We start from the raw sequence: 26,111 nt of genomic DNA on the forward strand, positions 1-26,111 counted from the left end.
AGAAGCCTGGCTTTGCGGAGGATGCTGTCAGGTACGTCTGCCTTCCAACCTGAGCGAAAATGCAGTGTCTGCACCCCGAAATCCTCCTTTGTCGCCTTTCAGCCTCAAATCGGGGGTCGGTGGGCTCTGCTCAGTCCCCGGGAGCGCTGAGCATTGGTGCGTCACTCCAAATTCTGCAGATTTGCTTCCCCAGCTGATTTTTGGTGGCTGCACCCTTCCCCGGGGCAGCTCTGCTGGCGCTGCCTCTCCCACGGCCATGCCACCACCGTCACGAAAGCGCCGGGGCTCAGCGGCGGGTGCTGCAAAAGAGGTGCGGGGTGACAGGGGGGTGCAGGTCCCTGGGGGGGTGACACAGATCCATGCGTGGCACGGGGTGAGGGTACACATGGCGGGTATGGGGTGCCCCATCGTGGGGTGCAGGGGTCCTGGGATGTGTGTGGACACGGGTTGAGGGGACACAGGAGAGAATGAGGTGCCCCGCAGTGGCATGTGAGGGGCCCCAGGGTGCCCACGCAGCATGGGGTGAGGGTGCGGGGTATGGGGTACACTGCTGTGGGGTGTAAGGGGTCCTACTGTGTGTGTGTGACATGGGGCAGGGGGGGTGGTTGGGGGCACGTGGGCCAGGGTGCCCTGCTGTGGGGTGGTGCGAGGAGCCCTGGGTTGCACATGTAAGGCCCTGGGGAGTGTGGGGGGGCTTGGGGTGCACAGGAGACATGGGGTGGGTGTCGGGGCAGCCTTTGGGGGGAAAGGGACAGTGGGGGACACACGCATGTGGGTGCACGGCGGGGCAGGCAGGTCCACATCCTCCTGCCCCTGGGCACCCCGATGCTCCCCTGCACCCTCCCGGGGGGTCAGGTGCCCTTTGGGGGGCACCCGGAGCAAGTCACGCCAGGGCCATCATCCCCCAAGTGAGAACAGCTACTAGAAACCGCGTGGTGACTCTAGTCGGAGGACATGTCCTGGTTTGTGCACCCTCAGCTGCCGACAGAACAAAGGACTTTACTGATTTATTTATTTTTTCACTCTGTGGGTTTTTTTCCTCTCTAAAACACAGGAATACACCACTCTCTGAGAAGCAGTGGATAACCCCAGGCAATGCGTTCCATAGGTGGTGGTGGCAGTAAGTAATTATTTCTGATTTGGGTTCCCTTGCGTTTTGTATCATGCCCTAAAAGACCAAGCTTCAGAGGAAAAATCAGAAAAATAAGAAAGCAAAGGTACCCAATGAGTGGTTTAATGTTACAGAGCCAGCACGCACTTATTTTTTCATGGCCTTTTATGCCACTTTCACCGGCATTGCCTTTTCAGAAGGTTTTAGCGCAGAAATTATTAGATTTTAGAGAAGGTAGTGGAAAACCCACTTGCTAAACACTGGAAAGCGTCAGAGGCCGGGGGCTGTTGCCTGGCAGGATCTCCAGGCAAACAAGCCCAAAAAAAGAGAGAAAACCAACCTGGCACCCCGAGCAAATCCACTGTTTCTGGACAAGGAGGTGAGAGCCTAGCACCCCCCAAAAATCAGAGGCCAGAGCTGCCAGCCGCCCCAGCTCCTAACAGAGATGCTCTCTGCAAAGGCTGCCTTCACCAAGACTTGCACATCCGCAGCCCCAAGGGCATCGTTCTTTGGCCCTGAGCATGTATTTTTTGAGGCAGCTAAAAGCCTTGTTGGGAAGAAGGATGTTTTTAGTTGGGAAGAAGGATGTTTTTAGAAAAGGCTGCTGAGGAGGAAAAGAGCCAGCTTCTCTTTGAACTCAACCAGGAGGCCCTGTCCAAACCCAGTGAGGTCTGTCAGCTTAAAACTGGAAAACCCCATAACAGGATGGATAAGAAACATGAAGCCCCAATGTTGAGTTGTTATGAAAGTCCCACCCAAGAAAATCCCAATTTCACATCCTGATATTTGCTGGAAGAAGCCCACCCTGCGGATCTCAGGAAGGTGCAGACACTAACAGTGAGATGTAGGGAGCATTCTGAGACCCTGAAAAAGTATTTTCAGATTTTGCAGGAGGAAGGTGTAAGCACCCTCTAGATCGCTGACGAGAACACACTGGGCACGGTGAAGAAAGGCAACCTTAGTACTGCCATCGTAAAGCCAGAAGCTGTTGAGACCCATGCTGAGGTGGCCATGATGTGTGAAACGGTTCGCTTCCTAAAGAATTCAGTAGCAAAAAAAGGAAGGGCAGAAAGATTTCAGAGCTTATTGTGGTTTGATTTTTCACTTCTCCCCGAGTTACTTGACTGCCAAGAGCAAATGACTTCTTTCTCATTACTGAAAGATCATTGCAGAGAGACCGTGGGAAGAAAAGTTGTGTTGGCCATCACCGGTAGCCAGCTAGACCACAACCACAACTGGTTTATGGGATTGCTTGGACATTTCAAGTCAGCTGCCAGGAAAGATTTGGGGGAAATGGCTCATACCATGAGAATGATGAAGACCATTGAGCACATGAAGTTTGGCTGTGCCAGGGAAGGGCACTTGGTCCTCTCGTTGCCCGTCCACCAAATGCTGAGGAATTGGAAGAAAATTTGCCACTGTGAAATAAGGGGGACTGTGGCAGCTGACCTGCCCGGCAGCCAACGAGGGATCGGTGAGCCTCGGACCTCAGCATGCCACCTCAAACTCCTCTCTTGCCTGCTGGGGAGCAGAGCTGCACTCTGTCTTCTGCACAGATAAAGCTTTACACACTTCTACCGTCAGAGCAAAGCCACATCCAGGGAAAGCTATGCATCCTGACTCCCATTTCTTAACCATGTCCTTCCTCCCAGTCTGCCCTGGGTCCTCGGAGGACATGGCCAGCAGCAATGACAGCATGATCCAGAGGGAACCCCGCAGGTAGGCTTCAAATTTACAACACCCCCTCGGTTTTTGCACAGCTGAGGATGTGCTGTGCAGCACCTGCAGCACGCCTGGGCGGGTTTTCTCTCCACCAGGCTCGCAGCCAACATCCAGATCGCAGCGTAGCGCCGCAGGCTCCTGCTTTCATTAATTTTCTCTCGGTGAGGCTTTTCAATTTTCCCTGCCGGGGAGTCTGCTGAACATCCCCCATTGCTGCCTGGTGATTTGGCAGGCTCTGTGCCCCGCCACTCCTTTGCAGGGAAATCCGTGCCTCTTCCCGAGAGCTTGCTCTTCCAATAAACCACCTCGGGTTGATCCGAGGACGATCCTGGTTCACAGGCTGCAACAGCCGTAGGTGTGAGGTTTTGCTGGTCCTTCGCTGATGCCAGGGAGAGAATCCACCATCTTGGATCGATATCTAAGAAACTTCTTTAGTTCCTGATAAGGAGCCAAGAGAAATACTCAAGCTTTCCATTTAGGCTTTTCCTATTAAACATTTTAATGGTGGTAGGGAATCAGTAAATAGAAACATCACCTAAGTATATGCATATGTGGATATATAAACATATGTCTCCGTATACCGGGATAGAAAGGGGTTGGCAAGTAGTTACCAGATAGTCGTTTCCAATCTAAAACTTAGGATAATAATCAACTTACTAGTTAGCAAGTACATAAATAACTAGCTTAACTAGCTTGCTAGCAGCTAGTTAATGCTGTTCTCTGATTTTGCTGCAAGACTCGGGGTACGTGGTATTTCTCCCAACAGGAGTGATGTGAGACTTCCATGTTAACCCGTGGCCTTCTTTCTGATTTTGTTTCCTCGTATTAAATAACCAGGAAACCTTAAAAATTCGAAAGACATATATAAAAGTCGCTCGGCATTTGTTTTAATGCTGCATCATAACCTCCTGAGACCCAGGACGCACTTTTTTGGGTCGTTTTGGACAAGCCATGGGATGATTTTTACAGGGGGTGTCGGTCTCCCTTATGCTCTTGAAGGCACATGGCACGTGCTGTCCTTGGGAAGCTCTTGGGTGGTAAGATTTATTGTTCACTGACACGCTGGAGGTTTCACCTTATCCCGGGGCTGTTAAGGTCTCTGCTGCAGTGCCATGAATGCAAGCAATTTGGTTAAAAATAACCTGCTGGAAACAAATGAGCAAATAAAACATACAGGTGTATGCAAATGGTTCCTGTTAGGCGTCTTTTCTGGCTGCTGAAATGGCAAACTTTTAAGAGTAGCTACAAAATTGTGTTTTATATCTATATATTGCTCCCTTTTACTTTGCTTCAGGGGTGTGATGTTCTGAATCCTTTAATTTTCTCCTTCACCTCAGGGTCAAGTCCACAAGTCCGGCTGCTTTACCAAGTGGGGATTAAGGAAACTGTGACCCGCTTTGGTGTTCTTGGTAGAACACCTGCACAGCCTGAGTAGGTCCTCAGCAATTCTCAGCTTTTTCATCTGACATGGAAAAAAACCCCACCACAACAGGGACTTCACTTATCTTATTCTGCTAAAAATCCCAGAAAAGTTTCCCACCCGTGATCTAAAATCCCAGTCCTCGCTGCCTGGGCCAGGCACTTGCAACTCAAGCCTACCCAGTGCTTTGGGCCGACTGTGAGATGAATCGAGTACCAGACTGTAAGCAAATATATTCGTTTTTATTGTTAATGTTAATTAATACTGTGCTGCGTTTGGTACATGCGCTCCATTTTTGATCACCCTTGTATAAAATGGATGGAGACTCCAGTGTCAGGGTAGCCCACCTCACAGCAAGCTCGCCCTTAACCAAGTCACGCAGCAGTGATCACTGGGGCCAGCCGCAAGCTTGGAGGAGGCACGGCCTCTGCCGATCCCTGCCACGTCTGGCACCGCGGCAGCAGCAGCCAGCTGCAGAGAATGGAGCTGGCATCTTAAAAGTCCGGGCAGAAGATTAAAACGAAGAAAAAATTCCTCCAAAATACTGCCATGACTTTGAAGTTCGATGAGCGCCCTCGTGCAAATAGGTGATTGTTGAAAGCCCCAGTCTCGGATAAAAACCTGAATTTGAACTGGGCAGCTTCAACCTTTTCCTTCATTGTTAAGTTTTCCTTCTCGGAGGATGATGCGCCTGTGCAGGAGACCACAACCACCCCAGCAGCGTCTAAGTTCCCTGTTTGAGGATTTCAGTGGCACTTGAAATCAAGCACATGCTTTGTGTTGGCCTCTTATGGGGTGCAAGCTGCGCCTACTTTGCGTGATTTATTTCTTTTCGTACCCTGTTTCGGTCACTTTGGGTGGAATAGTGACTGTCTCCTGTCTAACAGCAGCAGTGAGATGCCGCCTACCATAAACAGGCGTGCACCAAAATCCCAGTGAGAAAAGAAGCAGCCTCCCGAGTCACAAGTAGCGCAGAGGCAGGAGCAGCTTCTTTCGTGACAGCGAGTTCACCTTTTCCACACACAAATCTCCGGGCCGGTCTCCGCTCGGTACCTCCAACCTTCCCCTCAGCAAACCCATAACGACAACGGGTCCCCACATTACCAGGAGTCCGCCAGGCCTCCCCGCCTCTTCACATTAAAGCCCAAAGGCGGTGACAGGGGACGGGGAGGGACGATCTCCCTGAGGGAAGGGAGACAGGAGCCCCCGCCTGGCTTTCCCTCATCCCCCCGCTTCACCCCAACCCGCCTCAAGGAAAAGGGGATCGGCCGCCTCAGGGGAACGGGTGACCGTTAACGGCTGGGCGGGGGGGGGGGAGGGGGGCGTGCGCCGGAAGGGCGCCCGGCGTGGGTGTGGCCGGAAGTGCGCAGGACCGGGAGGGAGGGCGGGAGGGAAGCTGGCGGAGGAGGAGGGGGGTGTGAGGTGAGGTGAAGGGGGGGGGGGCGGACCGCCATTACGCGGAGTATAGGCCTAGCGGTCCCGGTTAGTTGCGCCGTCTACTTTTAGGTGGGCCCGGGTGTCGCGGGGCCTTCCTCGGCCCCCGGCCTCGGCCCCACGCGGCGGGCGAGGAGGCCGCCGCCGCCATCATGGAGGAGAAAGGTTTCGCCAAGGAGCTGGACCAGTGGATCGAGCAGCTGAACGAGTGCCGGCAGCTGAGCGAGAGCCAGGTCCGCAGCCTCTGCGAGAAGGTGAGTGCGGAGGCCGGAGGAGGGGACGGGGACAGCGCTGGCGTGGGCTCGGCTTCTTTTCCTTTCTAGGGCCCGGTGAGGGATTCCCCCGGCCGGCAACGCTGGAAGCCGGAGGGGTTTGACTCGGGGTTGGGGCTTGCGGTCCCTTAGCCCCGCTGCTGGGGGAGCTGAGGGCAAAACCTAGTGAAAAAGGCAGTGGGCGTTGTGTGGGGTACTGTGACGGGGAAGCAGGTTTGCTTCTCCTCACTTTGCTCGCTGTGAGAGCGTGATGCTGCCTGGAGTATCTCTGAGGTGGGGAGTCCTCTTGGATACAGCGACAGTATATTTCTGGCGTTAAAAATGCCACGGTTGTAGGGTTGGTTTTTTTTCCCCACACATAACTGTCCGCAATAGCATGGTTTTTACCTTTTGGCTTTGGGTTCACCTGGGTCGCGGGGGAGGCTCAGGGGTGATGTGGGCAGGGAGAAGTGTATTCTGTCTTCCGGGGGCCTCACCTTGCGCTTATCTCTTCCTTCTCGTCATGTGTAGTAGCCACGTACTAAAAAGTCAACCCTGAATCAATGAGGAGACCTTCTGACATCTGATGTGTAATCTAGGAAAGCAGAGGGGGATAAGAGATAAGCTGTAGTGCCGACCTAAACAGAGGCTTACAAGCTGCTGAGGGAGACTAAAATAGGAGAAATGCTTGGATAAAGGACATCGCCTGCTATTTTGGACAGTGGTTTTGACAGTGAAATTCCTGTTTGGACTTGTTTAGTGTAGACTGTCAAGAGCCTTTTTGGTTTTGTTTTTTTTTCTTTTCAATCAGGAGACTGATCTTTAGACTTTTGTCAGATTTTGTCCGAGAAGTTAAATCCCTCTGTGTGAACACTCCCTCAATACTGCAATCTGTGTCTAAGTTAGGATTTTCTTTGGACTTGGCAAGATGTCACAATTAAAGAATTCAAGCGGTAACAAATGTAGTAACAGAGATTATTCTATTTGCTCCTTATCTCAGTGACCAGCAGGGACCATTGCTGTGCATCAGGTGGGCTAGAGAAGCTCTCGGCTTCCTTTCCTGGACGGACTGATAATTATCAGGTGCAGAGGATAGAGTAGTTAGTTCAGCCTTCCCTTTAGCGTCATATTGCTGATGGTGAACTTGGCATTGTCATGTTATTACCTCTGTGTCTCGCTCGGTTCTCTCAGAAGTGGAGAATATTTTCTGATGCCTGTTCGTGGCAACACATTTTGGCCAGTGACTAAACATCTCAGTGCCAACTTCAGAAGACACAGTTGTTTCCTTCTATCGGATCCTCAGTAGACTACTGCAGTGATAAGGTCTGAACAGTAGAGAGGGTCTGTGCTGCAGCCTCATAATGTGCCAGGGGTGCTCATCGGGAAGGTAGGAGCTGTTTGTTTGAATGCCGCAGGCAGAGACTATGCAGGACTCCAGGCTCTGGCTTCCTGGCAAATGCTTTCACTGGTGGTCCTGAAATCTAGCTAGCCCCCACCCAGCCTCTGTTTTCTTTCTCCCTTTCCCTTTTCTTTATCCCATGCGGTCCGTTTGTTTTATGACTCTTTCTCCAGAGCTCCATCAGTTCAGAGGGAGTGTGGTGAGAAGGGCTGGTGCCGCAGCAGGGAGTGACAGCAGTGGCTTGAAGAGTAGATAGATCTTGAAGAGTGAGTAAGAGCTCCTTGTGGCTGTGCTGTCTCCTGTGTGAGGCCCAGCTAATAAGCCTGAAAGAATTTATTAGCATGATCTGTGCCCTGCTTCAAGCATTGCTGGTTGGGAACTGCTGTTCTAACCAGCAAGCTGTTACAGAAAAACATTTCCCTTCTTCTCCGGCTGCGTTGTTAATTAAGGAGCTGTGGCTGCTGTGTTTTGAAAAGCTGGAGGACAATGCCAGCAGGTTGTGGCTGTACGTCAGGGCTGGCACAGCAAACAGGGAGAGTGGCAGCTCAGCGCACCGCGTTGCAGCTGGAGGTGGAGAGGGTGTTTGTCATCCAGATGATAGGTGGGAACCCTGAACCTGTGGTGCACGGCATGAGATGAATGTCATCTATCACAGCACCTCGTTTTCAAGGGTGAATGAAAGGCTGATCGGAAGAACTTGAGTATGAAGTAAATACTCTGCGATGCTCTTACCTGCCTTATTCTTAAGTTTTTGGGGAGTGGTTGTGTTACCCAGCTGGTAGTGGAAAGGAGCTTACAAAAACTTCTGGGTGTGCAGGCTTGCTTTTGGTGTGAAGTAGCCCTGCCAGAAAGCTTGTTTAGTTTGTTTCCTTCAGATAATATTTGGAGAAACCCTTACCAACCTTGTCTCACTTCTTAGCACTCCCTTTTGTGTGACAATTTTCTAAGAGGCCAAGCACAATAGGACCTCTTGCCGCAGGTTTAAATTTGTGCAAGAGTTCAGTCGTGAAAAAAAGAAAAAAAGGTTTAAATCAAAATGAGGGATTAAACACCCCCCCCAAGAAACAGATCCCAGACTTGCCTTCTGTGGGTCACTCTTGTTTTTAATTGCTGGCATAATGGACAGTAATGAGGGAAAGATTGGGCATAGCTAGGGTTGATGAGGATATGCCAAATTATGCCAAAACTCTGAAAGTTCTTGAAATTTGCACCTGTAAAAATCACATTCTGTCATCACTTGTCCAGTTACGACATAATTTTGGCAGCTAATCAGTCTTGTATTCTTCATGCAGTTAATCAAGATGTCATCTCAAGACAACATGAAAACACTTGTTTCCCGTTCTGCTGGTCTTTAATGTGAAATCTAGCTAAAATCATGCTGACATTTAAATGATAATAGAAGGACAAACAATTATGATCACTGCTGGAGCTTGTAGACACGAGAAATGTTCCAGCATGTTGGTGAAATGTGTGTCAGATATCTCGCATCTCATACTACTTCTCTTAACATCATGGTCTTAGACTCTCTTTACGGTAGAAGGTTGTTAAAACCTTTTTCCACTCTTATTAAATAGGCAGTGAAAAGCTATAGAGTTCTGCCTTTGATTATGTCTGAGCTTCATCAGAGGTGCCACGGCAGCTTTCTGTGCTGGTGCTAGCTTTGAAATTGTTAACCTGGATACTGATAGCAGGGTAGTGCTGGCTGTATCGAACTGCCTTTGAACTTGCCCAGGTTGTAACCTGTATTTTGGACAGCTAAAGTCAGGCTAAAAGGCCAAGAAGTTGGATTCATTTAATGGCAAGCACTCCCAAGTTTGGACTTGGAAATCTCTGAATACTTAACATTTTAAAGTTCAAGTCAGGTCAGCAAATTAATTCTGGTGCAGGTGAGGGAGTTGAGAGCCATCCTGCTTACCCCAGGGAAAAGGGTTTTTTACCAAGGTAATACAATGGGATATGAAAGAAGGCAAGTAAAAGGCTGTCTCTTAAATTAAACACAGGCAAGCAACCATCCATAACTGTCTCTCTCTTTGTAGCTTCTTTTTTCTGTGTTCTTTGTATGTGTAAGAAGGGTTACAGTCTCGTTGCTGTGAGCAGCTTGAGGGCTTTGTGCTGTGAAGTGGTGGGAGGAGAAGGATTCTAATCGCTAATGAAGACTTGCATTTCTTGTACGGTTATTGAATGGTAATTGTAAACTGATTCTTCAAACCAAGCAGCAGGAGCCAGTTGATGCTGTAGGGAGTATTGCTGTTACTGGCACGTACTTAGGATGCTTCTGCCCTCCGAGATCATTTCACCTAAGAATAATTTTAGGAGAATGAGTTAGCAGCTCTTCTGCACTAGTTGGTGAAATTAGTATGAGTGATGGAGCCAAGTAGCATCCTGGATGCTGTTCAAACCATGAAATTCCGAGTGTCATGTTGAGTTGTGGCCAGGAATATTTCATCTCTTCAGTGGTGATGCTCATCCTGGGGCACGCTGGCGCAGGTGCGTCTAGGAGCACCTGTGCACCTTGACGGTCCTTGTCATGCTTGAGGCTCCAGGGTGTCCTCTTCTGCCTTGTTGCTGAAGGGCAGGACACCTCCATCTCTCCAGCTTCCTTCTCATTTGGGGAGAATCTAGCTGGTCCTTGTTCTGGCCAAGCTCCTTGAGATTTAATACCCTCAGTACACTTGTCGACGTAGTAGCTTGGTCTGTCGCAGCTGATGGAATTACGGTTCAGTTGAATTTTTATCAGAAGCTCCGTGGCTGGCTTCTCTGATTCCTGAAGTAAGAGCCTTTATGGGTCAAACTGAGCTTGTGGTGCTGTAAATGAACGTTCCAGAAGGAGTTGAGTTTCTGTGCTCTCAAAGGATCTTGTATGTAAAGGAGGTGCTTGGGGGTCTTTGTTTTTCCCTAGAGAAAGCACAATGCTGAAAATCTGCCTCCTGGTTGGATCATAATCCCCTCAGCCATGGAATCGGCCTACACAATTATCATAGACAAATCTAAATAGCATAATAGTTGATGTGGATTTGATTGTTAAGTCTCTCACAGAGGGATTAGTCTCCTGGTGATCCTGATGGTAGTCTCAAAGCTGGTGTAGCATCTCAGGTTTCGGAGCAGCGCGTTAATGGGTTGTGTTCAAGCCCTGAGACCGCTCGGTTTCCTTTTGCAAGGACAGCACAGTAAATTATTGGGACGTGCATTCTCCCGCCTCTCTCCACGCAGGTCGAGGACTGGACAGCAGACAATCTTGTGTTCCAGTCTACAAAGGTGACCACAGAACCTAAAACTGAGAAAGAGAGGGGAGCTGAGATGACGGGCAACCTCACAGCCAACAAATAGTCTTCTCTTCCAAGTAATTTTGAGCACAGGCATGGTAACTATTGTGCTTAATGGAGGTTTATTTAATAAAAATACCTAAAAGCTGCTTCTTTTTATTCTGACGTGGATATGGTTTTCATCGAAAACAATTGGGACACGTGCTTAGGTAGCTGATAACATTAGTTACCGTTTTCTAAAACAAAGGTAGCTAAAATATGACTTCAAGTCATAGTTATTTAACAGCCTTCTTAACTAAGCATATGATGATAAAGCAGGGCAGCTTACTTGCATCAGAGTTTTTTATCCTTGTTTTGTAATGGTGCTTTTGTTATTTTAAGTCATTTGACTTCCACATTAGCTTTGCACAGTGAAATACGTGAGCAGAGTGCATTGGTTAGTTACAGCTTTTCTAGGGTGTTTTTAATGATGCTTAAGATTTTAAAGGTCTCGTTCTGCATTAGAAAGTCATGTGAGGGCAAACTTCTGTGGCCAGCTGAGCTCAGCTCCCAAGCCTGATTTGAACCAGCTCTGCGGTGTTAAAACGACAGACTTAATCCATTAATGTGCCTGTATGTTTGTCTACATAGTAAGTTAAATAGGCTACACAGTAACAGCTGGTAGGCAGCTTAAGAAGCTGCTGCTCTTCAGCTGCTAGCTCCTCCTCTCTCCTGAGGGGAAACTTCTTGATTCTCCTAGTACCAACATTTCAGGACTCGGCTAGCCCACCTTCCTAGGATGCATTTAACGTGAGTATGTTTGCCCTATTATTGCACAAAAGGACCTCTTCTCTGTTGCCTGTGCTGCTTTACCTGTACGTGTTCTCAGGATGGCTGCACGGGTTTTCATGATGGGCAGATCAGAGAGGTGGAGACTGGCGATGTGGTTGAGACACTGGTAAGTATGCATGATATCTGTGCAGTGTCCCGCATCTTTTCCCCGGTCTCTTGAAGTAAGTGGATTTCTTTTTACGCATCTGGGAAGGCAGCAGTGTGCGTGATACAAAAAGGCAGAAAATACCTCACACCTTTTGTGGTTGTTAGCTCCAGCTTATAACGAAACCCTGTCTGTTGCGTTGTGCAACAGTCAGAACACGTTGAGCAGCTGTTTTGTGACTGTTTTGTGTTTGTCTCTCCCAGAGGGTCGAAGCTCTCAAAAGGTGCTATGGGTGCTTTTAAAGATAGTTGAACAGAATTTGAGTGTTACTATTGCACTCAAAGACGCAACGTGTTCAGCAGCTTCCAGTCAGTTTAGAGCTGCAAGATAGACCCCATGTCATCAGGTCCATGTGCAGGATGTGTCTTTGAGGATCAAGGTCACATCCCTTGTGTTACATACAGTGGAAGGGGCACCCTGGATGTTGTCCAAGCCCTTGGCTGCTTGGATTTTAGTTATTCTTTCTGAATATGAGCTTTCCTTAAAAGAGGCAGGACAATTAACGTTTGAATGTGAACACAGGCATCCTTGGGGAGCCCACTAAGGGTGTCCTCGGTAAGCAGCTTCTTCCTGGTAGCAGCAGGTGGGAGCTACGTCATCCTGAGCTAAAGGACTTGGCGATGAATAGCCCGATCATCGCCTGCTGGTGACTGTTCAGCACTGGTGATCTTCCATCCCTTTTGTTCAGATTGGACTGAGCCTATCTGTGGGTGTTCTCTGTGCCTCAGCTGTGCCTGGAGCGCTGATCTGCATCAGTTGATGAGCTGGAGGCAGCAAAACAAACATGCTACTTGATAACGATAATAAGGTGATGCAGACAGGCTACATTACATGGCTGTAATGAGCAGAGGAGCTGCTGGGTGTAGAGGAAGAGATGACTAAATCCGGGGATGCCATCCCTCCATCTGTGGTCGTTTTGTTGCCAGCTGGGTACAGCCAGGGAAGCTGCTTGTGGCTCCGTATGTTTAAATTGCCTCTGACTTTGCTTTCCCAGTTGTATGTGACCTGCCTTTAGAAGTTGTTAAACTGTTGTGTTTGGAAGAGGATTGGAAATCTGGCAGGCAAAAAGTGCCCTGGGTGAGAGAAGCACCTGTTGCATATGCAGTGATGTTCTGTGCCAGGTTAGTAAAGTGAAGCTTACGAATACTTGTTTTCCTCGGTAGCTTAAGCAAGAAGAAGAAATCTGCCCCTCTGCAAGGGAAACGGATTTGTTAGTTCCCTTGTGTTCTGGGAATGTGCAGAGAAGGCTCCCTTTCCTGACATATGGCTCCAGTCGTCTCGTACTCAACCACAATGCAATCTGAAAGCGCAGTACCTCCGGAGAGCTGGGGCAGCCCCGTCAACCCCCAGTACTGGTGCTCGCATTGGTTACTGTTTGGCAGAGTAACACAGCTCAGCTCATGTTGTGCCGTAGTGGTTGCCCAGCGTTTCTGCCAGTTGAGCAGCTTTGTCGTGTGCAGCCTTTCTTAGCATCATCTCTGCTCAGCGATCACACAATGAGCTGGCTTTGCCGATGTGGAACGAACATGCTGTTCATAGTGCCGTTTCCAATGGCATGGACCCGCTGCTGAGAAATCTGATCTTGGGAGAGCACTTGAGGTTTGTGGCTGTGCAGCAACAGGGGGAACCCTGAGGGATCCCAGAGGAGGAAGGCGGTGAGGAGTAGCTGTCAGTGCTGGCGGAAGAGTTATTCCAGCCTGCTGCTGTGTTGCCAGCGAAGGTGGAACGCGAATGGTTCCACATGGCTGTGTGGGATTGAGAGCAATCCGTTGAGCAACTGAGGTGGTAGTCAGACTAAAATGTGGCAGGAGGGAGTAAGTGCCTCATTGCAAGTCAGATGACTTCTGATGGAAGTCTAGGAGGTTGTAGTTTTCCTACTAGTGTAAGTACCGAATAATATCTAGCTTTATGTGTGCTTTTGCAAATCAGGTTGTTCAAAAAACCGTAGTAGTTGCCTGAGCAGCGTGCACTATCTCCTCTGGTATTTCTACCCTTACAGCAGACAGCAAGAGTATTGACTAATCTCTGTTCGTACGAGTTCCACACTGAACTCTTGCTGACAGGACATGGGATGGCCTGCAGTACTGAGGGGACAGCTGTGTTTCTTGAGATAAAAGTTTCTAGGTATTGTGAAACTGAATACCACTTGACTTTGGCAGTCAGATTAGAGTGGTGAGTGCTGCCGTAGTTCACGTAGCTGAGGTGAACAGGCATGAGCTCTGTAGAGTGTACAGATGGAGAAGTCCGTCAAAATCTGTATGTTAAAAAAAAGAAAATCAATTGTGCTTAATAAGATAACGTCTGCCCATGATGCTAATGAAGCTTGCTGGAATAGTGTTTTGTCTTGTGCTTCATTTCAGGGGAGGCTGGGAATTAACTTGTTTAGTTACTTTGAATTTATTTGTCAGTGCTTGTGATACAATAAGATCTTCACGGCCTGGCCTCACAGTAGCAAACCCACTTGTCTTTGTGCACAGGGATTTGTAAAATGCACTTTGTCTTTGCTTACCCAACAAACTGTGTTTCCAGTAGTTACCTTCAGCTGCTGGAGTGAAATCAGGTTTCCAGTGCAAATGCAGTGGAATAACATCTGCACCTGCTTATGAAGGAGCTTCCTATCTTTTTGTCCTAAATGTTTTTTTCTTGCTAGGCTAAAGAAATTCTTACGAAAGAATCGAATGTTCAAGAGGTACGTTGCCCCGTCACCGTCTGTGGGGATGTCCACGGTCAATTCCATGACCTTATGGAACTCTTTAGAATTGGTGGGAAATCTCCAGACACAAATTACCTGTTCATGGGAGACTACGTGGACAGAGGCTATTACTCGGTGGAAACTGTGACTCTTCTAGTAGCGTTGAAGGTATGGTTTTCTACAGCAGCCTTGGGCAAAACTGTGCTTTCGGGGAGTTTTGAAAGAATTGCTCCTCCCATTGATGCTGCTGTTCGCTTGAGCTAGACGGACATAAATTGAAATGCATTAATGGACTCATGCTATCCTATAACAAAGCTGAGTGCTTGACTGCTATTTGAAATACTCTGTTACTATTTCTTTCCATATTGATGGTGTTAAAGACGAGTTTTCTTTGTCAATAGGTGCGTTACCCAGAACGTATTACAATACTGAGGGGCAATCACGAAAGCAGACAAATTACACAAGTCTATGGCTTTTATGATGAATGTCTGCGAAAGTATGGCAACGCCAATGTCTGGAAGTATTTCACAGATCTGTTTGATTATCTTCCGCTTACAGCTCTAGTAGACGGCCAGGTAAGCCTTGAATAAGGAAAATGTTCCATTTCATAGAGTTATGCAGACTGTATTATCTGACTTCTACATGAACAGTCTCAAACAAGCTCCCTTAACTTGTGATCCAAAATTTTTTAAAGCCCATGTATTTATTGTGAGTTTGGGGAAGAATTTAGTGAGGCGTTAATACAAGTAGATGGTGTGGGAAGGCTTTTGATTGTGCTGCTGAAGGAATGGTAGGGTATTGCATGTAGGGCAAATTTTAAATGACTGCTCAACAAGTGGGGATCCCCTCGTGATACATCAGATGCAAGTTGAGCTGTGGCTGTGAGGCAAGATATTCTTAAAACGGAAGGCAGGGTACCTTTGCTGTTGCGTAGATCTCTGTATGCAAGGTGCAGCCTTTTAGTTTGTTTCCTTCTGCAGGAATGAAATTTGGTTTCTCTGCTGCAAGGGTGAGACGGCTGTAATTGTAAAAGAATGATAACAGAGTTAAAAGCAGCTATTTTTGAGATCAGTCTTCCCATAACAATATGCGCTGAACGCGTTGCTCTTTTTTTCCCGGAACAGATATTCTGTCTCCACGGTGGCCTCTCTCCATCCATAGATACACTGGATCATATCAGGGCTCTCGACCGCCTGCAGGAAGTTCCACATGAGGTAACAGGAAAGGAAATGCATCATAAACTTAGATATCTGTTGATGGAAAATGCAAATGCAGCCTCACACTGAAATCCATTTAAACAGTGAAGCACATGGTATCATGGTTTAACCCCAGCCAGCAGCTAAGCACCATGCACCCACTCACTCACTTCCCCCCCACCCAGAGGGATGGGGGAGAGAATTGGGGGAAAAAAAGTAAAACTCATGGCTTGGGATAAAGACAGTTTAATAGGACAGAAAGCAAGAAAATAATAATAATGATGATAATAAAATAAAAGGATTGGAATATACAAAACAAGTGATACAAAATGCAATTGTTGACCACTCACTGACCGATGCCCAGTTAGTTCCCAAGCAGCGATCTGCCCCAGTCAACTCCCCCCAGTTTATGTACTGGGCATGACGTCACATAGTATGGAATATCCCTTTGGCCAGTTTGGGTCAGCTGTCCTGGCTGTGTCCCCTCCCAACTTCTTGTGCTCCTCCAGCCTTCTTGCTGGCTGAGCCTGAGAAGCTGAAAAATCCTTGACTTAGTCTAAACATTACTTGGCAACAACTGAAAACATCAGTGTGTTATCAACATTCTTCTCATACTGAACCCAAAATATTAACACTATACCAGCTACTAGAAGGACAATTAACTCTATCCCAGCCTAAACCAGGACACATGGTTACACAGTGGATTATTACCTTTTAAGAGCTATAGCAGATGAACATACATTTAAGCAAAACACACACAAGTCAACATGCTTTGATTACAGCAATCTACAAAAGGAGAGTTATGGGGTTTTCACAGCTGTCTTTCACAGAATCATGGGATTTCTTGACTGTCACACTGACTCAAAGAATAGTATTTGGCAGGGGACAGTGTTTACTACCTTCAGCCTCATCACAGACCTGCTTGTGAACAGACAAGCACCATGTGAAGTCATGTTGTGTCACCATCCTTCCTCTCCAGCCAGTCCTTTCTTCTGTGGTGTTTCACCTTGTTCATCACTTTCTGGGGGCACGAGATCAGGACTGAAGAAACCACCGTCTGAGCTCCCAGGGTAGCAAATGGCTCTTCCGTGTTGGAGTGGTTGGGGCTTACAAATGACTTAAATGTTCCCCGATTAAAATTAACTGCTTGTCCTGCAGTGTCTTTGGTATAACAGCAAGAGCAATGCATTAAGGTCTGCCCAAGCCTTCCAAAAAACCTGAAATAAGCTGTGTCAATTACTCCCGGAGTTGGGGGGGGGGGGGCAGGGACTACCTGGTGGGACATGTACCTGTAGTTAGGTGTAATGATTATATTGTTACTCTGGGGTTTTCCCAGTCCTGTGCTGCGTATCTGTGTGCTGAAATCTGGCCATCCTGAGGACCTCCACGGGTAGTCGGTGTGATCCCTGTCGCAGAGCTCTGATCGGTGGGTAGGAAACAGAAGCAGGCTTGGATAAATACTAGAGTGTCTTTACTGTCCCTTAGTACCTCAGCAAGAAAAGTCACTCAGCTTCATTTGTGACTGTTAGAAGACGTACACGGGGATGTTTTTGAATATGTCAACAGTAGACTGTTTAGGAGAAGAAATGAAATGATTAATACACTGCCAGAAGGGCTGCCAAAGGCTTACATCAATCTCTGGACCAGTTAGTTCATAGCCTCCTGCGGGTCATTTACCTTTCTTTCATTTACTGCAACTTGGCTGGCACCAGTGAACCCACAGTGTATCCTTGGACATGCATACCTTCTCATGTGGCCTTTTTTATTATACTGTGAGAGTCAGGAGTAAGAATGTGGATCTGCTCTCCGTGTCTTTGTGTCTCTGACTAGTGGAAGTGCAATGGTAAACAGTGTGCGTGGAAGAGGAGGTGGGAACAGTTTTTTGGTTACATGGACTCCTTTCTCAGTCAGCTGTGTACGTATTCATTTCTTTGGGAAGGATGCTGACTGATACAGTAAGTAACTAGCCAATATTTTGTGTGTTGAATAAACTCACGTGCCTTGTGCAGAGAAGGACATGCTGCCAGTCTTTTTACTGTAAATAAAATACACTTTAAAAGTGGCTTTTTATAACGAACTTGCTAGTGATCTAATGAAGAATGCTTAATCTTTTTCAAGGGTCCTATGTGTGATCTGTTATGGTCGGATCCAGATGATCGTGGCGGCTGGGGTATATCTCCGCGTGGTGCTGGCTACACGTTTGGGCAAGATATTTCTGAAACATTTAACCATGCCAATGGTCTCACACTGGTCTCCCGTGCTCACCAACTTGTCATGGAGGTAGGGCAAGCACTCTGCTAGAGGGGGCTAACAAAACATAGATGCCAATTCTTGTCTCCTCTGCGAGACTTTCTCCTGATGGGTTTGCATAGGCTGACAGCTAAATGTTATGCAGGTAAATATCAAAGAGGGACTTCAGTCATGTGAAAACAACAAGAGACATGAAGTGATGTGCTTTGGCCTGCGATGTAAATAAAGGGATGTTCTGCCCTTTTTTCCCCCTTCTCCTCTCCCTGTACATTGTCAAAGGGACCCTGTCACACCCCATTTGTGGAAGTAATAATCTCCTTACATGCTGCTTGCTCTACTTAAACTGCTGCTGCGTTAAGCAGGCTGTCCTGTAATACTCAGCAGTCAGATGTGACAGGGATTAAGCCACAATTTTGGTTGTTGATAGGCTATTCTTGTACGTCTTGCTGGAAAAATGCCAGGTGGGTCAATGGAGCAGATGTATTTTTAAAATCTAGTTCAAGTAGATCCCTTAAGTAGTACTGTGTGTCAGAAGTCGCTTGCATCCAGCAGGCAAATTCTTGTTTGTGGTGGATAAAAGCTGAAGGCATACCAAAAAGTCTTGAGGTTTCTTTGTGGTACAATCCATAATTTATATAAAAAATGAATAAACACACGAGTGGCGAATGGCCGATCTCTCTGTAGAGTGGTTGAAGCTGGTTTTGCTAGGTAACCACCACTTCTTCTTGTGGTAGAGTACTTCTTTTAAAACGAAACTATGTCAGTTGGGAATACTTAGGAGAAGACTACAGTTTCACAAATGCCTTGGATCATTTCAGGCCTTCAGAGGAACTTCAGAAGGGCTGAGGTTTGAGGTTTAACAAAGACCTTTTTTTTTCTCTTTTTCTGGCAGGGTTATAATTGGTGCCACGACCGAAATGTGGTTACCATTTTCAGTGCGCCCAATTACTGTTATCGTTGTGGGAACCAGGCTGCTATCATGGAACTAGATGACACTTTAAAATATTCCTTGTAAGTAACCTGGCTCGGGCTGTTCTCTCTTCCTAACCGTTCTGCATTATGAGGAATGTCTGATCCTTTCCAAAGGGGCTCCTTTGTGAAAAGCCAGCTCAAACCACTCTGGAGTTAACATTGTGTGCTCTACCTGCAAGAATATCTAAAAATAAGTAGTGAGTTAAGCTCTTAAAAGCTTCTCCTGGGTACTGCATTATCTCCTCTTCTTGGCTCTCTGGAGAGTTGGAGCTTTTGCATTTTCTTAATCCCTCTATTGCCCAAGCTTGATGGAGAGAGTCAAGAGGGATTGATTTTATGGATTGGTTTTTATTTTTGGTAGTACTACGCTTTGTAAAGATGGGTGAGAGAGGCTGAATTTTGCATTCAGCTGAGCTCACGTGAAAGTAGCGATGGGCTGCTGAAGTGCTGACTGCTGGGGGCTGTTCACTCCGTAAGCAGCATTTCGACCAGCTGATGAGTTTAAACTCCCATGGGTGCTTGTTTTGGGACCTGGAACGTTTTATGTGGAAGCAGCTGGGATGAGTAAAGCAACAGCAGCAGGAGAGCAAGTCTGGTATTTATCGTGGCATTGGGAAATACCTTGTGGAGGAGGGAAAATGATCCCTTTTTCTTTCCTGCAGCCTCCAGTTTGACCCAGCACCTCGTCGTGGAGAGCCTCATGTTACCCGTCGTACCCCAGACTACTTCCTATAAACCTCTCCTAACCTTTGTAGAAGGAAGTACACCTGGCATTTTAAAGAGCAACAATATTTACACGTTTCTGTAAGAAATCAGGGTTCGTCTCAACTTAAAATCCCCATCATGGACCAAAATGTGCCATACAGAGGACAAAGAGCGTTTAGCACAACTTGAGACTGAATTCCTTACAACACTATATATATCCTATGCCCATCAGTCCAACAGTCAGTTTGCCTGCTGTATTTGTAGTCATTGTTTTTCTTCTGGACTGTTCAGAGAGGAAAAGGTAACTCTAATAACACTTCCATCTCCTTTGATGCTTCTTTGTAAATTTTTAGTTCTAGTGTTTAACTGGCATGAATTAGAGTTTATTTTCGAGGGAAATGCACACTAACTTCTCCCCCCCCCCCCCCCCCCCCTTTATTTTATTGAGAGACCGATCGACTTAACTGGAGAAAGGAAGCAATTCCTGCTTGGGAGTATGTTGTCATAACACGGATAAAAGTGTTCCCTTTTTAGCTCGATTCCCGTTCCGTGTTGATCCTACCTTTTTTTTTTTTTTTTTTTTTTTGGTTGTTGTTGTTGTTTTGTTTTCTTCTCTTTTGTTATTTTCCCCTCTCCCCTCTGTATATTTTGTCCTGGAAGTGCTTGCAATCCTTCTCGCTGTACCTGAACCAATAAACTTGCCATTGTCAACCCTAACCCGTGGTGCTGGTGTTGGGGCGGGGTGGGGGAGGGCGGCTCCGGGGCGGAGCGGAGCGGCGGAGAAGCCGGGGCGGGAGGAGAGGAGGTTGGCCTTACCCAACCGGGAACCATGGCGGCGGCCGCTTACGAGCTGCTGGTGCTGGGCGGTGGGTCCGGAGGACTGGCCGGGGCCCGCCGGGCAGCGGAGCTGGGGGCCCGAGTCGCGTTGGTGGAGCCACGTCGCTTCGGTGGCACCTGCGTGAGTCCCGGGGGGGCACCCACGGGTGGGAGAGTGGGGGACGCCCGGTTCCCCCGGAGCTGGCCTCGGTTCCCACCGGGGCTGGTGTCCTACGGTACAGGGAAGCTGGAGGGTGGGAATCGCCATTTCGGTCGTGGAGGAGCGTTGTGCCTTGTCACGCTGAGCTGCGTGGGAGGGGGTAGGGTCCGATTTCCCCACTCCCCAGGGTTCTTTTTTTGGCCGTTTTCAGGGCAATAAAGGGATGCTGTCAGGTCCCGGGTCTGCAGCACAGCAGCTAGCTCGGTCACTGCGGTAAGGCAGTAAAGCAGAACTAGCAGGCAGGGTGAGACGGTAGAAAGCAGAAAAAACAAACTTGTTCCTGAAACAAGCCAGGGACAGGCTCTGCTCTTAGGCTTTAAGTGCGTTCCCCTGAAAGAGTTGCTGTGCTAGGACCAGAAGTGCAGGAAAGGGGTGGCAAACACCTTTCTCCTAGTAAATTTTTTTTAAATTATAGATAGGAAAGAAACCCTTGTATATGAAAACCGTGTACCTTCCGTGTTCTCTTTCAAGGAAGTGAAGGAAAACGGGCAAACCGCAAGACCTTAAGGCACCAAAGGCGGTTACAGCCCTCTTTTGCTAGAAACCCAGGCTCCTCCCTTTATGTTCTCACGCAAAGAGCTGGTACCGGCCTGATGTGGGATGCTCTCCAGAGCCTCGCCTTTGAAAAACTAAGCCTTAACGCTGAGACTTGCTCTTATTTCCCCCCCCAGGTTAATGTTGGGTGCGTGCCAAAGAAGGTAAGGACGCTTTCGCCACCGGCTCCAGCGGCACCTCGGCTGTGGGTTGGGTCTGTTGTGGGTGTCTGCCGAATTGCGGGGAGGTGCTGGCGTGGGTCGCGGGGAGGAAGCAAGGGCTTGGAGCATATTGAGCCATCGAGATGCCGTGAAAGCGCTCAGACCCGTGTCCTGCGGGCTGCTCCGGGCAGAGGCGAGGCATTGGGAAGCATGGCAGGGGTTATCCCAAAAATCAAACCGGTCTTCCCGAGCCGACATGCAGTTTTTGCCGGCAGGTGATGTGGAACACGGCGGTCCACGCGGAGTTCATCCACGATCACGCCGACTACGGCTTTGAAACACCCAGTGTCAAGTTCAACTGGAGGTAAGTACGGAAAGAGCCGGTTGGGAACGAGCGTCTCCCAGTGTGTTCCCCGTCAGTGCCGCGGCCCCGTGGCTTCTTGTCCACCCCAAAGGGGTCCCTGCCCGCTTTGAGGCTTCCCATGGATGGATGCTGAGCCGGTTACACGGCCGGGATTCCCGCTGCATTTTGGAAAGGAAACATGGCAAACTGGCAGTGGGAAAAGACTCTGGAAAAGACGGACGCGGGGAAGGCAGGCACAAAAACCTTGCATGGGTGGGAAAGGCTACTGCCTGATGGGTAACTCGGGGCCATTTTATTTTGTGGCATGGGTGCCTTGTACCGAAGGGATTGAATTGTTTTTTGCTGAGCTCTGTAGGTTCATTCGCTTGTGGTGACAGTAAGCCCTGCTGTGTTCCAGAACAATTAAAGAGAAGCGTGATGCTTACGTGATGCGCCTGAATGAGATCTATGAGAATAATGTAAAGAAGGTGAGGATGCGTTTATCCTGCGAACCGAGCAGGGAAGCAGGCTCTGCTGGATTTTTGGCCTTTTTTCCAGCCTTAACGGGTGTCCACTTCTCGAAGTGTGGGAGCCCTGTCTCCATTAGCTGGCTCTCGCACCTCCTCCTGCTGTTAATCACGTAACTGTTACTCCCCTAAGGCTCACATAGACATCATTCGGGGCTATGGCAAGTTCACCACTGATCCCGAGCCTACCATCGAAGTAAATGGGAAAAAGTATACGGCTCCTCACATCCTCATAGCCACGGGTGGGCGCCCGGCCGTCCCTCCCGACAGCGAAATTCCCGGTAAGCCTGACAAAATTCCCCGGGCTGCCTGGAGAGAGGTCCGCCAAAGCAAAATGGGTTTTGGGAGGCGGGAAGCGGGGGCTGATGAGGGGTGCAAAAGGGGTTTTGCTTTGCAGGTGCCAGCCTGGGGATGACCAGCGATGGCTTCTTCGACCTAGAGGAGCTGCCCAGGTAAAGCGGGGCTCACCCCCCCTCCAGCCGGCGCCACCGCCGGCTCGGCGTCCCTGCACACGGCTTCGTCGCTTCTCCGTAGGCGCAGCGTCATTGTCGGTGCTGGCTACATCGCGGTGGAAATTGTGGGGATCCTTTCCACGCTGGGCTCCAAGTCATCCCTGCTGATCCGCCAGGACAAGGTAATGCCACCGGCTGTCCCCAGCCACGCTTCCCGCCCGGCGGCCGCATCCCAATCTGCCTGGGTTTTCTAGCCATCAGCTCCCGTGAGCTGGTAAAGGAGGGTCCGAGTCGGCGCGGGCTCAGGAGGGTGGAAATGGGGATGCAGAGGATGGTGGCGTTAGACTGTTCGGTGTAAGGAGGGGCTGGGGGGGGGGGCAGATGGGGTGAGAAGAAGAGCGTAGGTGTGCTGCTAGGAGGATTTCGGCAGCACTGACCCGCACACCCAGCATTTCTGCAGTCGTGCGTGCCGCTGCACCCATTTCCTTGAGCTTTATTTCAAGTCGCTACTTGAAAAAAGAAAAAACAAATATTAAAGGAAAAACAAACAGAGGAGAACTTTATCGTTAACCAGAAGCACCCCAAACTTCTCTGGGCCCACGTGGGGCATGTGTGCAGGGAAATGCTGGTGGAGGGGTCTGCCAGGCGGTGTCTTCGCCTGCGGACCCTCATCTGATGGGGCTGGTGGGTCCCTGCCCAGGTCCTGAGGACTTTTGATTCCATGATCAGCTCAAACTGCACCCAGGAGCTGGAGAACGCTGGGGTGGACGTCTGGAAGCACACGCAGGTATGGGCGCGCAGAGCAGCCCGGTGGCTTGTCCTATCCCTCCTGAGGAGGCAGGGCTGGGGGAAAGCTGGCATTTTGGGCACCGCTCGCCAAGCCACGGCTTTGGCGGCATCCCTGGTCCTGCGGTACGGCCGCCGTCACCTGACGCAAGGCAAAAGCCATCGGCGCCTTCTCCCCCGGCGGCTCCTGTTGTTCCCTGCAGGTCAAAACGGTCACCAAGTCTTCTTGCGGGCTACTGGATGTGACGGTGACCTCCTCGGTGCCTGGCCGCAAGCCGACGGAGGGAGTGATCCGGGACGTGGACTGCCTGCTTTGGGCCGTGGGGCGGGAGCCCAACACCGAGGACCTGTGCCTGGACCGAGTGGTGAGATGGCAGCACATCCCTTCCGTGCTGATGCGAGGATGCCCGCGGTTCTCCGGGGATCCCACGGTTCTCCGGGGGTGCCATGGATCTCCGGAGCCTGCCACAGGATGGTGTTCCCACCATGCCCTGCCCCGAGGTGGGAATATGATGGCCACCGGCACGGGTCCCCCGTGGGCATCGCTTGTCCCGTCCCTCCTGGGGCACGTGCCAAGGCGGCTGCCGTTTCCCGTGGCAGGGCGTGCAGGTGGACGCCAAGGGCCATGTGGTGGTGGACGAGTACCAGAACACCACCAGGAGAGGGGTCTACGCCGTCGGGGACGTCTGCGGGAGAGCCCTCCTCACCCCAGGTACCGCAGCCGTGCCCCCCCTCCCCTCCACAGCCCCTCGGTGCCGCGCCGTGCCGCGGCTCAGGTTCCCCATCCCTCCCCGCAGTGGCCATCGCAGCTGGCAGAAAGCTGGCCCACAGGCTCTTTGAGGGCAAGCCTGAGTCCCGGCTGGACTACCATGACATCCCCACCGTCGTCTTCAGCCACCCGCCCATCGGCACCGTGGGCCTCACCGAAGGTGGGGACAGAGGGGACGCGGCGGGGGCGAAGAGGTTGGGGACATTGTGGCTCAGAGCTGTTGCTTTGATGGTTGAGGAAACGCTCTGATCTCTGGCGAGGGGTCCGAGCCTTGCAAAATGCGCTTTGACTCCCCCTTTATAAATGCCTCGTGTGTACAGTGTGTCCCCTTGACCTACGTGCCGTGTCTTCTGCTGCAGACGAAGCCGTGGCCACGCACGGGAGGGAGAACGTGAAGATCTACAGCACGTCCTTCACCCCCTTGTACCACGCCATCACCCAGAGGAAGGTGAAGTGCGTCATGAAGCTGGTGTGTGCTGGCAAGGAGGAGAAGGTGCGTGGAGGGGACCTGGGGGGGGACAGCTGGGTGCTGCCGTGGCGGGGACCACGGCTGGCTGTCCTCTTGTCCCCGCGGGGTCGGCTCTGACCCGCTCAGAACGGGTCTCCGGCTGGGATTCAGCTCCCCCAGCACCAAGCCCAGTGTTCACTCTGGATTTTGCCGGTGCTGGGTCCCACCCGGGCTCTCGCTTCTTCCCCAAAGGTGGTGGGATTGCACATGCAAGGGCTGGGCTGCGACGAAATACTGCAGGGCTTTGCCGTGGCCATCAAAATGGGGGCCACCAAGGCCGACCTGGACAACACCGTTGCCATTCACCCCACTTCTGCCGAAGAGCTGGTGACGCTGCGCTGAGGCGGTGGGCGCAGGCAGCCCCAGGGACGGCGGCTGCAGCTGGGGAAAATGTTTTATACCTCCTAAAAAAAATGCCTTAATGTCAGGCGGTTGCCTGGAGAATGTGTCTGTAAAATCAGCGTGGCTTGCTTTGGAGTGGAAAATAAATACAGTGATGCCGGCAAGTCTCTTAGCGTCTTACGATGCCTGTCTCCCACCGTGCCCAACCGCGGGGGGTGGTGGCACAGTCCCTTGGCACCGTTTTGGGGAAGGCTGCCAGTGGCTGAGCTTCTCCACTACCGTCCCCGTCCCCGGGGCTGTGCGGGGAGCAGCAGAGTGGGGCAGGACGGCTGGGTGCTTGGGGTACTCATGGGTGCTGGAGTATCCCAGGTGGGCTCTGTCCTCCGCCGCGGGCTCACGGAGGGGTGAATCGGCATCGCTGTTCATCGTGGATGCATCGACATCGCTGTTGGATGTGGGATCATGGGGCGAGATGCTGGCCCGACCCTGCTGCATCCCAGGGGCTTCCAGATCCCCTCCACTGTCCCATTGCTATCTGCTCTTTGTGGCTGCGGCTTTCGAGCTCTCAAAGCTTGAGGCAGCTCGAAGAGGCTGAGGGCAAAGCTGGTCAGGAGGGATGGGGCGCAGCGCTGGCTGGGGAACTGCTGGTTTCTGCTTTGCTTTTGCTAGAAATAAATAGTTTGCATGAAATCAAAGTATCTCCACAGTCAAGAACTCCATGAAACCTAAGGGGGAGGTGGGCGGCCCAAGGAAGGGGACGCTGGTGCTCAGCAGCTCCAGGCTTTGCCCTCAGCAAAACCTTGGCAGGTAGGAAAATCCTGCCCAGCCCTCCTGACCCCATCAGCATGTATTTAAGGAGTATATTGGACTCCTAGAGGCTCAAGTACAAGCAAAAGCTCAAATATTACTGGTGTCCTCGGTTATCTATGTCAGTCTTTGAAAGAATTATGATTTACAAGGCTTATTGCTAACTGAAGCTCACAAGATTTCCTCTGGGCTTGCTACAGACGATCCTCAGGCACATTAGGGGAGTTAGTTGGAGTTAATTCATAGTTAATTGCTCCATTTGAATCACGGTGACTTTACCCTCTCAGTCAATATGCTGTAACGGCATTTTGGCAGTATTTTTTTTTTCCTTTCAAATTACAAGTTTGGTCACTTGATTTTAAGGCATGTTTTAGAGTGTTTGTGAGAATTGACCTGGACTTCATGCCCAGAGAAATTATCAAAGTGTCTAAAAAAAAGAAAGGCGGGGACACACA

General features: G+C 49.9%; 2 protein-coding genes across 2 annotated transcripts; both read left to right on the forward strand.

The window, feature by feature from the left end:
- Window positions 1-5,676: 5,676 nt before the first annotated feature.
- PPP2CB (protein phosphatase 2 catalytic subunit beta) lies at window positions 5,677-20,108 on the forward strand. The gene is made up of 7 exons (XM_069773882.1): window positions 5,677-5,941; window positions 14,227-14,436; window positions 14,670-14,843; window positions 15,393-15,482; window positions 17,583-17,744; window positions 18,607-18,725; window positions 19,349-20,108. Exons 1-7 carry the CDS (start codon window positions 5,840-5,842, stop codon window positions 19,419-19,421), a joined length of 930 nt encoding a protein of 309 aa, XP_069629983.1. The 5' UTR covers window positions 5,677-5,839; the 3' UTR covers window positions 19,422-20,108.
- Window positions 20,109-20,161: 53 nt separating this feature from the next.
- GSR (glutathione-disulfide reductase) lies at window positions 20,162-25,013 on the forward strand. Its single transcript, XM_069773783.1, has 13 exons — window positions 20,162-20,349; window positions 21,099-21,125; window positions 21,398-21,486; window positions 21,884-21,953; window positions 22,126-22,273; window positions 22,390-22,444; window positions 22,527-22,626; window positions 23,145-23,231; window positions 23,434-23,595; window positions 23,831-23,942; window positions 24,028-24,159; window positions 24,359-24,492; window positions 24,700-25,013. Exons 1-13 carry the CDS (start codon window positions 20,221-20,223, stop codon window positions 24,847-24,849), a joined length of 1,395 nt encoding a protein of 464 aa, XP_069629884.1. The 5' UTR covers window positions 20,162-20,220; the 3' UTR covers window positions 24,850-25,013.
- The last annotated feature ends 1,098 nt before the right edge of the window (window positions 25,014-26,111 follow it).

The sequence above is a fragment of the Haliaeetus albicilla genome, chromosome 1, assembly GCF_947461875.1.
Source record: "Haliaeetus albicilla chromosome 1, bHalAlb1.1, whole genome shotgun sequence".
NCBI lineage: Eukaryota > Metazoa > Chordata > Aves > Accipitriformes > Accipitridae > Haliaeetus > Haliaeetus albicilla.